Source organism: Gavialis gangeticus, unplaced genomic scaffold (genome assembly GCF_001723915.1).
Source record: "Gavialis gangeticus isolate Ggan-Ray unplaced genomic scaffold, GavGan_comp1, whole genome shotgun sequence".
Taxonomy (NCBI): domain Eukaryota; kingdom Metazoa; phylum Chordata; order Crocodylia; family Gavialidae; genus Gavialis; species Gavialis gangeticus.
The window spans coordinates 45,310,466-45,324,957 of record NW_017729031.1 but is presented as its reverse complement, the minus strand read 5'-3'; the positions used below and the strand labels follow the sequence as shown (position 1 = coordinate 45,324,957).

The 14,492-nt window shown below is 43.1% G+C and overlaps 1 protein-coding gene across 4 annotated transcripts in view; it reads right to left on the bottom strand.

Annotated features, from left to right (window-relative positions):
* Positions 1 to 14,492, bottom strand: part of SLC4A10 (solute carrier family 4 member 10) — a 423,280-nt gene that overhangs the window by 228,196 nt on the left and 180,592 nt on the right. For all 4 annotated transcript variants that reach the window (XM_019522708.1, XM_019522705.1, XM_019522707.1 and 1 more), the window contains exon 3: positions 10,603 to 10,749. In XM_019522708.1, the coding sequence (XP_019378253.1) occupies positions 10,603 to 10,749 (147 nt within the window). The remainder of the gene's footprint in view (positions 1 to 10,602; positions 10,750 to 14,492) is intronic.

Genomic DNA, 14,492 nt, shown 5'->3' with positions numbered 1-14,492 from the left:
ACCACAGGCCTGCCAGAAAGCAGAAGCATTCACAATAAGAAACAAAATTCCTTCCTAGCTCTAACTAATCCAGGGTCCCAAGCAAGGTAACTAGATGCAAATTAATAGACAACTAATCTAAGTCCAGGCAGTCAAAAAGTCAAAGTCTCATTTGAGATAATCTTTGCAGGACAGCCTAAACTGTGTAGATTGAACCAATAAGCAAGTGAACAGACATTCACTTTTGCTTCTGGGAATGCAGCCACATGCCTGCAGTGGCTCAGGCCAGAAGTTGGGGAGCAGCAGAGTATACCTCCCTGCTCGGTTGGAGCAGATAGCTTGAGCCAAGGCTAGCCCTCCAACCCTGCAAGGTGCAAAACTTGTGAGGTGTGAGTTAACTTGAATCTGGAGGGGATCTGGGACAGGATCTGTGTTACAGTTTTAAATCAGTTTCCAATCACTTATACTGGTTTACGTGTACTTTCTGTCCCTAGCCCTAATATTGCACTCTGGATAGCCACAGGCAGCATCTGAGACACAGTGGGCATTACAGTTGAATGGGTACAGCTACAATAAAGTGATGGTTGTACCAAAGAATACTTATTCAGTCCATATACATAGCAAGATCTAAAAAATGAGAATGCTCTCCTGCATCCTTTTCAAAGGGATTCTCAATTCACCCCCCACCAAGTAGAAAGGCAGCATACCTTTCCAAGTCCATGTAATTTGTGACAGTAAAAAAAAAAGTAGCATAGGACAAGGCTACTGCAATAGTATTACAATAGAATACAAGATTGATATAGTTGAGTACCTTTATTATACCTTGGAGATGGAAATGGAAGTCTTAAACAGGATTACAGCATATTGTATGAACTGTGGGCAACAGAGGTGCAAAGGAATGCAGCAGGACATTCAGTTTGGTTTTCTATTTCCATGATTTTAAGAATTTTAATAAACAGGTTGTGCTGTGACACAAGAGTAACAGTCACTAAATATAGTTCTTGTTTGTTGCAGATAAAACCAATATAGAAAAGCATTGTAAGGAAATAACATATATTTAATTAAATCAAGGGAGGGAAAATACAGAAATACGAATCATTAATATAAAATTAAAAAGCATAAGTCTTAGAATAAATTAGTATATTCTTTATATGAGATTGCACCTGATGTATTGAAGTGACAATGACAGTACTCACTGGCGAAAATCTGTTTAATTTACAGCAGTCATTGTCACCACAAAGGCCTGAAAGAACTCTTGTTTGGCACGTGCTGCCACAAATGTTGCAAATACACAACAGCTAGCATTTCAGATTCCCTTTTCTTCTCCCCCTTTGCCCCGCCCCAGAAAATCTTTCAGTGTATTCTGTCCTGAACCAGTCACCTACCTGTGTCCAGCTATGTTCTTCTTCCACCTGTGGGGTCAAAACTGTGGAGTTAAGACTGAACCCTGAACAAAGCCTGACTAGCAGTCTCAGTTTAGACAAGGAGATATAATACTGGCAGGTGAACTGAGGGAGAAACAGCCAAAGAAAATGACAGAACTGATCTCAGCCCCCCCACACATGATAATCTTTATCTCCCAGGTATACAGGTTGCACTTCTAGGCTGGGGACAGAAGTTACACCTAAACCAATTTAAGTGATCAGAAACTGATTTAAACCTGTAATGTAACATAAGTTCAGTGCACATAAACCAGTCTGAAAATGGCTGAAAATGGTTTGAGATAAATTTGGTTGAATGTAGTATCAGACTAAACTGACTGAGATCAAACCGGTTTATGAAGCTTCTGTCCAGACTCCTTTCTGGTTTAAGTTAAACCAGAGTCCCCAGCACGCTCTCTGGGCTGGGCTGTGCTCTCTGCTCCAGGAGACATGGGCTGGCCCCACCCCTCTGCTCCCTAGCTAGAGCAGGGACAAGCAGGGACAGGGTTCTGGCCAGATACTGGCCCCTGGAAGGGAGCAGGAAATAAATTTATCCACCCCCTCCCTCCCTTGTCCCACTGGTACGGACCTGCACTTCTCCGCTGGCTATTTCAATAGCAGGGGTATGGCCAATTCCAGCAGTAGCCTGCAGTGAACTGGCCTGGGAGGGGGTTTAATTCCCCCCTCCCCATTCCACCAGCATGGACTCGAGCCAGGGTCTGCCTGGTGCTCCCCCCTCACTGCCACTGCCAAACACCAGCTGGCATGGCCCCTGAAGCAGACAGGGCAAGGAGTGGAGTTATTCCCCCTTCTACCTCTACAAACCCTGGGAGACCACAGCCAGGGTCTGCCTACCCTCATTGCCATGACTACTGATCACTCCCTGTGTGGGGCAAGCGGCGGGATAAGCCCCCTCTTGCCCCCTCTGCCAGACCCTGGAGGGAGGGGAGAATAAACCCCCTCCCTGTTCCCTCATCTAAGGAGCCCTGCCAGCTGGCCTCCGGCTGTGCGCCTTACCCTGCCACTGGGGAGGCAAGGGGGCAGGGCCCTGATGGGGCAGCAGCCCATCTTGGTGTTGGGGGGAGCCTCTTCCCTACAGGGGGCTTGCAAGTGGGGGGTCAGAGCTGCCATGGACTGCATGGGGCAAGCAGCAGCACCAGGGTTTGGAGGGGGCCATAGCTCCCCAGGCCCCCTGAGCACCGCTGCCACTCAACCTGTCCAGTCTGCAGCAGCTCCTCCACCCCACAGTGTGGTCCCCTTCCCGCGAAGAGGCTCATGCACCAAGACATCATGACATGGGCTGCAGCCCCTGTCAGGTCACTCCCCCCTTGCTGCTCCAGGGGCAGGGGTGGGGCCAGAGGATGGCTGGCATGGCCCCCTCAGGCACGGGGAGCACAGAGGAGGGTTATTCCCCCCTCTGCCCTCAGGAGACCACAGCAGGGTCTGCATGTCCCTACCACTGCCATTGCCACTCACTCCCTGCAGGGAGCGAGCAGTGAGATAAGCCCCCTCTGCCAGACGCCGGAAGGAGGGGGAAATAACCCCCCTACCTGTCCCTCCCACCTAAGGGGGCCATTTCGGCTGGCCTCTAGCCTCACCTCACCCTGACACTAGCCCCACCGTACCCTGCCCTTCCTCGTCTCCCTCCCCCCCATCTGGGAAGAGGTTCGCACTCCCCAGACACCAGGACAGGAGCTGCTGCCCCATCAGGGCCCTGCACCATTCCAGCAGTAGAGTCAGGGGCCTGGACAGAGGCCAGCCAGCAGGGCCTCTTAAATGAGGGGGCAGGGAGGGGGATTATTCCCCACTACCTTCAGTGTCTTGCAGAGGAGGCAGGGAGGTTGCTTATCCCACCTCTCACCCCACGCAGGGAGTAAGCGGTGGTGGCAGTTGGGGTGGGCAAACCCTGGCTGTGGTCCCCTGGGGGCAGTGGTAGTAGAAGTGGGTATACCCCCCTCCCTGCCCCCTCTGCCTCAGGGGCCATGCTGACCAATGTTTGGCAGTGCCCTGGCCCCGCTGCTGCAGCAGTGACGGGGGAGCACCAGGAGCACCCTGGCTCAGGTCCATGCCAGTGGGACAGGAAGGGGGGAATTAAACCTTCTCCATGGCCAGTTCACTCCAGGCTACTGCTGGGGCTGGCCACACCTCCCAGCACAGCTTCCCTGCAGCCAAGGGCTGCTCTAGTGCACCCCAGCACCTGGACGGAGCCACTGCAAGCATGTGCCTGCATTTCATGAATGTCTTTTCACTTGCAAGTTGGTTCGATCTAGACAGGTTAGACTGACCTGCAAAGATTGAATCAATTCAGGCTCCAGCTTTTCGAATGTCTGTCTCTAGCCCTACTGAATCCCTGATCAAGCACGATTCAGAAGCCAGAACATTTTTTAGCACCTTTCCTCTCACATTCAGACTTCATTAATTATCTGCAGAGTTTCACCTGGTGGGATTACTGCAAAACCCTCTGTCCAGGGCTCTGAGGACTGCAGCTGTGTGGTGTTTTAAAACACTTTATGCTTGTTCTCTGCAGTTTGTCCAAATGGTCTCTCTGAGCACTTTAAGATGCTGAATAAGACCTGAGGGCCAATTGAAGAGGGATGATGATTTTTTGGGATGTTATTTTGTTTACTAGGTGAACCTTTAAAAACAGTAATGGGCCAGTTTCTGATTTGTTAGTTATAAATGGGTCACATTGTCTATATCTGCTTAGACAGAGGTATCCATAGCCAAAGAACTCCAAGGTAGAAAAGATGAGTCCTCCATTACCACAAAGAGCCAGGAAAATGTAATAATGTGAGAGGCTCCTGGGTAGATTACTCACTTGTTCTCTGCTCATGACATTTGTTGTCTTTCTGCTCACAGGGAAGTGTGAGCTACTGGCCATTTGGCTAAACAGAGAACTATACTTTATATAGATCTTAATGCAAAGAAATTTGTTAATAAATTTATCTTCAGGCCAAGAATCTTCACAGAAAAAGTAACAGCAAATTTGCTGAATATTATTTATGTTTATCAGTTTAATGCCTTGCTTTCTGTTTGCTTAGCTGTTGAGCAGTCATGAATCTTCTTGTCTGAGCAGCTCAGCCTTCATTTGTTCCAGTTTCTCTATTGTTCACCTTTTGCATCTCAGACTCATATCATTTCTTCTTTCATACTGTACTGCTTCTAAACATCTGCTAATTTGCTCTCATCACAGAAGTTGTCATTTATTTTTCTGACATACTTCAAAGCATTGTTATCTCTCACTTGGTCTCATAACATCTATTTTCTCTATCTTTCTTCCTGCACTTTTTAGTTGTTGAAAATCTTCATTTCTTATGTTGCAAAAAATACATTTCCTACTGTTAGGAAACAGTGGTTTTAAAGAAATATGAAGTAGGGCTGACCATGTCTGTATGCTTCTTTAGTCCACAATGATTCATAATTTAGGAGATAATTTGATTCTGCTTCCCTAATCACAGATTTGCTCTTCTGGGCCAGAATGTGCCCATTAACTGAACAGGCATGCAGCAGAAGGTCAAAGCACAGGGTCTTTTATTGCCCTTGCACTCCACTTTCAGGGTCTAGACACTTTTATAACATGTGGTTATGGGGTCCAAAGGTTCTGCATTGATTAATGTACTTAGTTTCTGTGAGGGGTGATAGGCTTCCCCTCGTCCCAGCAAGGACAGCATCCTACCCGCAAAGGAAAAGCACAGTGCTTGGTTCCTCCGGGGACACTGAGATAGCTTGACTCCACCATCCTCAGCACAGGGATGTGATTATATGTCAATATTATGCCCAAAGGGATCTTTGCTTTGCTTTACCTCAACATCATTTAATCCTTCTTAAGCACTAAATAACTTTAAGCTTCCCTTTCCAAATAAGATCCTGTTCACTCTAGGCTCCTGCCAGCTGGCAGTGTTCTTGCAAGTATTTCCTCAGTCTTACACAAAGAATGTTTTGGGTCTGGGAGACTTCTGGGCTACCTTTGGCCCTGGACTGTATCTTGTTTGGCTAGTGCCTTAGGGAACAGGCAATTTGTGGTGAAGATTTCACATCTGATAGAATGAGAAAATGTTTTTTGGGACAGAATTTTTTTTTATGGTAGACACTAAAAATGGCTCAGCAGACTGAATCTTATGTGAAGAGATTATTGCACAAATTATGAGATCTCAGATATGCAATAAGTATCACAAGTGTGTGATAAATGCATTTATCTCATGCATTTTCCCTTTATCACAAAGAAAACTCTGCACGCGTGAGGGAGAGTACTGGACATCAGATTTCTCTCTTTGATAAATTGCTTTTTGTTCAAAAGTTAATAAAACTCAGGAACCCAGTGAAATGAAAATTTCAAGGATATTAAGGCAAACCTTCAACCTTATGAATTTGAATTATGTTTCATTTTCCTCTTTTCACTCTCGCTGTGTATGTGATAGTTACACTGGAAGTGACAGTACATAGTGCAAGTTTTAATTGTTTATGAGGCACTATGGCACTTCAGTAAGAAAAAAGCTACCTAAAAATGTATTGTCTTGTATTGTTCTTTACTGCAAACTGGAAATGAGACACTAATGTTTGCTGATACATTTGTCCTATCAACAATTGTTTTTAAATTTTTTAACTCTGGCCTCATTACTGCTGCCATAATTACACAGTACTAACTAACAAACCCTACTCTTCTTCAACAGGAAGACATATGAAAAGTTGGATTTTTATTAGGAAGAAACAAGAATTTGTAAAAGGTATAAAACTAGAACAGCTATTACAGGAATAGGTGATAAAACTCTAAAAAATACTGGGGGAAAAATTGGTACTTCTAATCAATACCTTCGATAGAGAAAGAACAGCTGATCCATCCAGAATTCTTCCTGGAGGCTCCCAGGCAGCAGCTGTCCAGAATATCACAATGGAAGCAATTCCCCTTTTTATTCAGTAATCTGTGTCCCAGCACTTACAATTTAGTTTACAAAATTTAATCCCTCTGATGCTTGATGCTTGACCCATGTCAGGAACAAGGTAGCCATCTGTAGCTTGCTTAAACTGGATTTCCTCATTCTAGGAGGAGGAAAGGATATGTCTAGTTCTGTCAGCTACCTAAAGAAGCACCAGAGCAGAAACTTGGCCATTTCATTCCTCCATTTTACTTGTTCCAGACGTCCAAAAAATCTAATTTAAGAGCACATCAGGAATCCTACCCTCTAGCTTTTGGGAAACTCAATTTGCAGCAAGATTTCTCAAAATTCAATAAACTATACTCATTGCTTCATGTCCTAATATTGAAAACCAGTGGGGCTGTGCCATCCATAATTTTAAAAGGCATGTCACAAGTGTTTTTGACTCTCTGCACCCTAGATTCATGCCCTATCAGTCCTAGGTGAAATCCATCCCTGTGCAGCGTAGCAGAACAATACCTATGTAATAGGGCTGTGCAAAGCTTTGGTTGCTGATTCAATTTGGAGGAGATTCAGCCCAATTTGGAAGCAGAATCTCAAAATCTGAATTGCACTGGGAGACCAATAAAAGGTTCTGAACTGATCCAAAGCCTCCAAATTGATTGGGAGGAGACTCAGAGATTCGGGCAGTCCCTGCTCACTGCTGCAGGGAGCTGGACATGGATTCTGTGCTGGTAAGTAGGAGGCAATGGGGAGGGGACCATGGGGAGGCCCCATCCCCTGCCTGCTCCCTGAGCATCCCCGACTGCTCTGCCAGCCCTGTCAATGGCTGCCCCACCCAGCCCCAGCGTCCCACAGCTAAAAAAAAAAAAAAAAAAAGCCCTACATTCACCAGCTGCTGCAGTGGCTGTCAGGGCCTCTGGGGGCTCATGGCAGAGCCCCACAACACAGCACGGGGCAGTGGGGAGCAGCAGGGATCACCTCCCTGACCTGGCAGGAGTCAGTGAGTGTGGGGCTTTTTTTTTTTTAACATGCTGGATGCTGGGCCTGGGTGGGGCAGCCATTGATGGGGCTGGGAGAGTGGGTGGGGGATGGGGCATGTTTGATTCTGAGATTCAGCCGATTCAGCAGTAGCCAAATCTCTGAATCAGATTTGGCCGACTTGATTTGGGACAGTGACTTGAATCACCTAATCGAATCACTGTCCCCCAAATCAGCTGAATCCAAATCCTAAGTGAATAGGCCTGTGCAAAGCAGTTCATACTGTGTAATGCTTAAGCAAAACTCCAGTGGTGTGAATGCCTTCTACTGGTAGTGTGCACAGAAATGAATTTTACTCAGTTATTTTATGGTATAAATTACCAGTTATTTTAAAGTATAAAAATTATTGTTAAGGTAAAAAAAGTATTTTAACGTATAAAAAGTAAACACACTATCTTCATAATGAGTTATGGTATGGGCTGAATGAAAGGTGTCCTCTAGCTTCAACTACACATGCACATGATGTGCAATACTATGCACTGAAATTTTGAGGAATTCACTTCACTGAGGAGTCCCTCCCTCTCTTTTTGTTTGGACCATATTTACACGCAAATATAAACATGAACGCAAATTCTTTCTTTCAAGAAGTCCTTCATTTTACTCCCAAAATTATTCATGCTCCCCACATATTTGGTGTCTCCTCAGTTCTACTGCTGACAATTATTAACATCAGAAGTGAAAGGGAGGTCACAGGAAGAGAATGATTTATACCAGTGTTGCTCAACATTTGACCCCACAATGGCACTGCTCCCTCTTGTCAAATTTTTGGGCCCATGGAAAGCCCCACAGGCCAAATAACATGGTGCTGCAAGCTGCATCTGGCCCACAGGCTGGAAGCTAAGTACCCCTAATTTACACCAAATGGTTGGATTCCTTGGGATTTAAAACTTCCTGCAAGAATAATTCTTGGTTGTCTCTTATTTTGCATTACACACACTGTCTCCCACCTCAGCTGGGAATTATAATTGGCTCACACACACACCTACACACACACACGCACACGAATCAAAAACTATATTTTCAGATAAATTTTCTTCCCAAGTTAGGAAAAAACCTCCTGAAGTTCTTGGGTGCATCTACATGAGATACTTAATAAGCATTAGATTAAGTCTACTGCACATTAGTGTGGCTGGCAAAAACTGCGCTAATGTGCAGTAGACTTAGTCTAATGCACATTAATGTCACAAAAATGCATTTATCTGCACTAATGCACAGTAGCGCTGATTACGGCACATAAAGTTACTACCTGTAATTACAGGTACCATCTTAATGCACCGTAATTACAGTACATTAATGAACGTGTAGACATACCCTTTGAGAACAGTCACTTACTGTTATTTGTACTGAACTGTACCAAATAGTACTATTTTAATATATGCACAGGTTTAAAGGGTGTAGGATAAAACTAGCAAACTCATTATTACTTGTGATACTGGAAAGAGACACAAACCTCAGTTTCAGGAAGTTAAAGATTCAAGGCAAGGTTTTAAACAGAGATATCTCTCATTTAGTAACCTGAGCAAAATTACAAGACTAAAGTGGGAGCTGCGCTCATTCCTGACCATTTTTGAAAACATGGCCTCTTGTGTTAATTCTTAGTTTAGTCCTTATCTATTCAGAGTTCTGGATATTCAAGCTAATGCTCTTTCTTAAGCATTTCAAACAAGTTTGAACACTATATTTTTCCAACATATTATTTGTAAAACTTATTTCTCCTACTATGCTTTAAAATATTAACTGTAGTCAAAAGCTAATACTTTTTAGGTTAGCTAACTGTATTTTCCATAAATTTGAAACATACAAGCCTTTCAAGTAATTTATACATCCCTGTGGTAAATGAAACATTAAATCTAGAGACCCAAATTAGCCAGTTTTCTTCCTCAATATTAATTCTTCAAGGAAGTCTATTTTTCCTTTAAATTCTTATGAAATTTTAAAAAATCCCTTCTTGGTTTTTCATCTCTAACACATTTGACTGTGAAACATTGAAATATTTCAAGTTCTTTAATATACACTTAAGCCTCACAGTTTATAATATACTGCAAAGCTTTCCACATGCAATTTAAAATGCAAACCAAAATAAATGGTCTTATAATAACTACTCTCTAACCTACAATTACACTGGCAGTTACATTTCCCCAATGAACTAAAATATTCTTTTGTACAAGACTGTCATTGTTTTCTACACATGCTTCTGTTATATTTGCTGTATTTATTATCATGCCCCAAATACCTTAAATGTATATGTATTACTTTGATTTTTGTACCACAGATAATAATCTTATAAGTAAACCATCTAGAAATACACTTCAAAACCACATTTAGTAATGGTTCAAGTAAACACTACATTTGAAGGAAAACAATCATTCACTACATACAAAAGATTATAGGAATAATCCTGAATCTTTTACCCAGCAGATCTTCTTAAAGATTCTGCTAAAGCAGATAATCAGGTAAAATCAGTGGAAATGTGCATTCTCTCTCGCACTTGCACACCTAGGTAAATCAGAAGAAACTTGACAGAAATTAATGGAGTTACACTTGCATAAGACCAGCATGAGAAGAGAAACAAGATCACTTTGGAGGAAGGTAATTCATAGCTTGAAACTGTGCCTACGGTTTTCACTGTTTTTTGCTAAATTTTGACTAGTTTATTTAAGATTTGGTAAGCCCACTTGTAGTGTTTCTGGAAGAAGATGGGAGAAATTTCAGCTGGAAAGGTCTGTCTCCTTGCCTTCATGGCCTGAGTTAAGTGACTGGTCTCACAATTCTACCCTATGATCTAATGTGATGATGGAAGCAAGGTTCAGATTCTGTATCAAATCCTACATTGTTATCAATCGGTGTGGCTCCTTTGCCATCAGTGTGACTACACTTATTCAGGACCTGGCTGTCTGTTTCAATATTAGAATTACAGTAACAGGAAAAACATTTTAGACATTACTTCTTTTCTTTACATTGTATAGAAGCAGAAAGAGCTTTTATTGAATGCCTAGTGCTGCTATACATAACTTATGACCATTATCACCACATAAACCCCTTATGATGGTATACTGAAGCCCCAGTGATAAATATTCCCACACATTCATTTCCTTATGTTTGAACCCTCCACTGATCACAACAGGACAAAATATTTAATGTTTAAAATTTTAATTAATATTTGAAAAGCTTTGGACTCAAATGTACCATTGTCAATGCTTTCTGAAATATGTCAGGAGGATAAGGTGCACCATGTCAAACTTAATTTATCATTAAAAGTTCCACGCAAAAAGAAAAAGAAACCTTACCAAAAGAAGGAGACTCTCTCCCATCCTCCAATCCTGAATCTCGTTCTCTGTCTCTCTTTCTGTGTTTGTGACCACGGTGCCGATGACGTCGGTGACTTTTTCTTCCACCCAGTGGTACGTGAACTCCAATGAACAATGTTCGGTGACCTGCAAAAAAGAGTTACATTTTTAAAAGAGACCTTGTAATATATAATGCTCCCTTGCAATACTAAAATGTCACTGGTACACAATTCCCAATTCTGAGAGAACCCAAAACTGGACCACTGATGCTGTAGAGACAGGTCACTCAAATTATATAGAGACACAGACAGATATTTGACAAGGTGTCCCAACTATGTATTTCAGAGTGGCAATACAAAGTGAACCTGGGTTCTCCTTGCATTGTCAATTCTGGGAAATTACTATTTGATTTATTTGTGCAGGAACTTTATGCATACTGAAGCCATATATGAGCCAAATACTGACATCATCCATGTGCAGAACTCACTGAAGCCTGTGGAAATACTGTACAAAAAAGGTCAGGGTAAGTTCTGAAACCTGGCCAGCAAAATTCCTACACAGTCAGAACATTAATATTAATGTGCCTTATATACAAATAAATAGTGGCTAGCTGTGGCAGGGCTCTTAGTGAGCCTGCCCCTTTAACAGGACCAGTAATCTGCAAGTCGTGAAGGAGGATAAGAAGAGCTTCACCTCATAGGGAAAGGGCTTGGCTTAGCCAGGAGATAAACTGACAAAACAGGCAGTAAGATCTTGGAGGCCAAGAAGGACTGGACTTGGCCAGGAGATAAGCCCAGACCATTAAGAAAGTGGACAGCAAGATCTTGGAGGCTGCTGAGAGAGGGTCATTATGCAGACAGGCTGCAGCTGAGACAGGTTGAAGGTGTGGCAGTAAGCAATCAGGGACCACATGACCAGAAAAGGGCTGGGTTTGAACAGGTATAATCCCAGGGCCTGAGTTGAGCCAGCAGTATGCCGTGGAGTCAGCAAGGTCGCTCCAGCTGTGGGTTAGGAGTGAGCAGCACCCGCCTGGCCCAGGGTGGGATGGGGGACTGTGGGTTGGGAGTGAGTGGCACTGGCAGGGCAGGGGTCTGTGGGTCAGCAGGGATGGGGGGGCTGCCTGTGTGTTGGGAGTGAGGAGCACCAGCATAGATTGGGAGGCAGAGACTGTGGGTCAGGAATGAGGGACACTGGCAGGGCCAGGGGTCTGCAAGTTGGGAGTGAGGGGCAAAAGCAGGGATAGGGGGGCTGTGGATTGGGAGTGAGGGGCACTGGTAGGGCCAGGGAGCTGTGGGTTGGGATTGAGGTGTCCCCCTGACAAGTGTCCTCTTTTTTGGAACTGGAAATATGGCAACTCTACCCTGGGGCAGCCTCCTGTTTGTAGACATACAATACATCAAGGCATGGCAGGCGAGCGAAGGGAGTGACTGTCCCCAGGAAGTAAGCAGGGTAAAAAGGATTTGGGGGGGTCTTCAGGGGCTACATGGCCACCCCTGGAGATGTTCCCTGCTATAGTAACTTAAACTGTTTTCATTAAAAAAATTAGATGTCTACCTTGCCACTGGATCACCCTTGACTCTTGAACCTGTGGAATCAGATTGCTGATCAAGCCCCAGAGATTCAAGCATCTCACTTACGTGGTAAAACAGAAAAATAGCACAATAAAGCATTTGAAAGCAGGGATAATATGACAGTGTGCCACAAAATGGGGCAAAGATGGGACAGGAAACAGTCATGATTTATTACATACTGGTCTCCTACATTCACTTCACAGTGATATATTTTTCACCCTCTCTGAGTGTTCACCTTAAATATGATTATCTTTTCCCTTGAAAATAAACATGGCATGGCTAGTGGATAATTGTTGCTTTGCTGTAATCATTTACATGTGTCAATCATATGAAAAGGTCAAGTACATTAAGCTGTGAAAGCATGTGATCTCTAATCCCATGGAGACTCCAGCAGGGGCAGAAAACACAGCAAAGGATCATTTGTCACAATACATCAAAGAAATTCAAGACTGACAGGAATCCTCTGCAGAAGCAGACATAAGCAGTAGAAAAAAGCTCCTGGTATAGTATTAAAGCACTGGCTTACATCCTCAGTTTTGTTTCTTATATAAATGAATTTAGTGGAGAATTAGAAAGCACTACCACTGATTTCAGTAAACATGTTCTTTTTTTATATTTGTGGAGATTTTGAATCAAAGCTATGACCTGAATCTGAGTATTTCTTTGAGATTGTTTTGTTTTGTATCCTCTACTCACAAGATATAATTTACAGAGAATGGATGCTTTTTAAATGCACTGCAATCGGTGGTGCATGAAAATATTAAAAAGTTACTATAAAAAGAATTTACTGCTGATGTGAACATGTATTTCTTATTTCCTTGCTAGAGACAATTCAGAACTCAAAGTAAAAAAAAAGGAGGTTGTCCTACCTAAAACTGTGATCACTTCCAAAGGCACCAAAAATTACTTTTTTATTTAATTTAATCAATACTCTATGAAAGTCCGAGTAAGATTTCCTAGTGTGGTGCCAGTTAAATATTAGAGATGTGTGACAGGAAGTTCAGATTAATACTGTATGCAGGTTCACACTTTATTTAATTGAAAAAGTTCTGGACCTGGGATTTTTTAGTCCAGTCTCCTCTCTACTAAATATGCTGGCAAATCAGCACCAAACTCAAAGGGAGCTTGCTCTCACACATACGTCTTCAGACAGAAAAAATCAGTTTGCTTACAAAGATTATTTAGGAAACTGGAAATACAAGGAAATAACACAACGGACTTTAGTCATCCTTGCTGCAAGTTCACTGAGCCCAATAGGGGTATACCAGGGATATAAGTGTAGAGAGGAAACTATAGGAGACAGTTGTAAAAAGATGAGTACATAAGAAAACAGTTGGGAAATCTACAGGAGAAGTCTACAGAAACAAATATATATATCAACCTGATACAAGAGAAATGGAGAGAAAAAGTGAAACACCTAAACAAAGAGATATAGAGCTCTGGTTTCCTGCATGCTTACAATTACATCTAAGAAACTGATAATTTGGGAGGAAAAAAGGATTTAGGATTCTAAATTGATGGTGAACAGATAGCAAAAGACAAGGAGAAGAAAAGGAATAAATGGGAGAAGTCAATGGACTGTTAAATGTAACAGCTCTTGATGACAGGGATCAGACAAGTAACTATCCTAGGTCTAAGCTCTCCCCTTTGTTTAACAAATTACAGTAAAAACCATGTTATCTGGCACCTTACAAACCACTCTATTAACCAGCATGCCGGATTGTAAGGTAAAAGTGAAACCGGAAGTGCCCACCATGGCACTTCCAGTTTCACCAAGCCCCCGCAGCCCCAGGGCAGAAGCAACCTGCGCTGCTGAGCCCCAACAGCCCGTGGCATAGCAGCCTGCACAGGCCCCCCTCCCTGTCCCCCAGCACCCTGATGTGGCAGGAGGGGCAACGACACAAACAGGCAAAGATTCCTGTTCAGGCCTCTCAGGTAACCAGTATATTTGGTTATCCAACACCCCCCCCATTCCCCATGGGTGCCAGATAACAAAGCTTTTAATGTAATTGAGAAACTATTATAAAATAGTCTTCAATCTGTAGGCCTTATGTGCATTATAGGCCTGAGCAGCATGAGCCATGGGTAGCAGACAATGTCATGACTTGACCTGAGCTTGACCTATGTAGCAATGGTGCAAGTTAAGCATGCACTGTCCAAAGCATGACCAAATATTACAAAAACTCTGTTTGTTAAGTGTTGTTACCAAGCTTGGCCATTTTCTAGGGGGTTAGACCAAGTTGCAGAAATGTTTCTGTACCTAGGAGGCTGATAAAGTGAAGTTCATAGGCCCGGCTCTGAAAAGTGGTTTGTAAATTC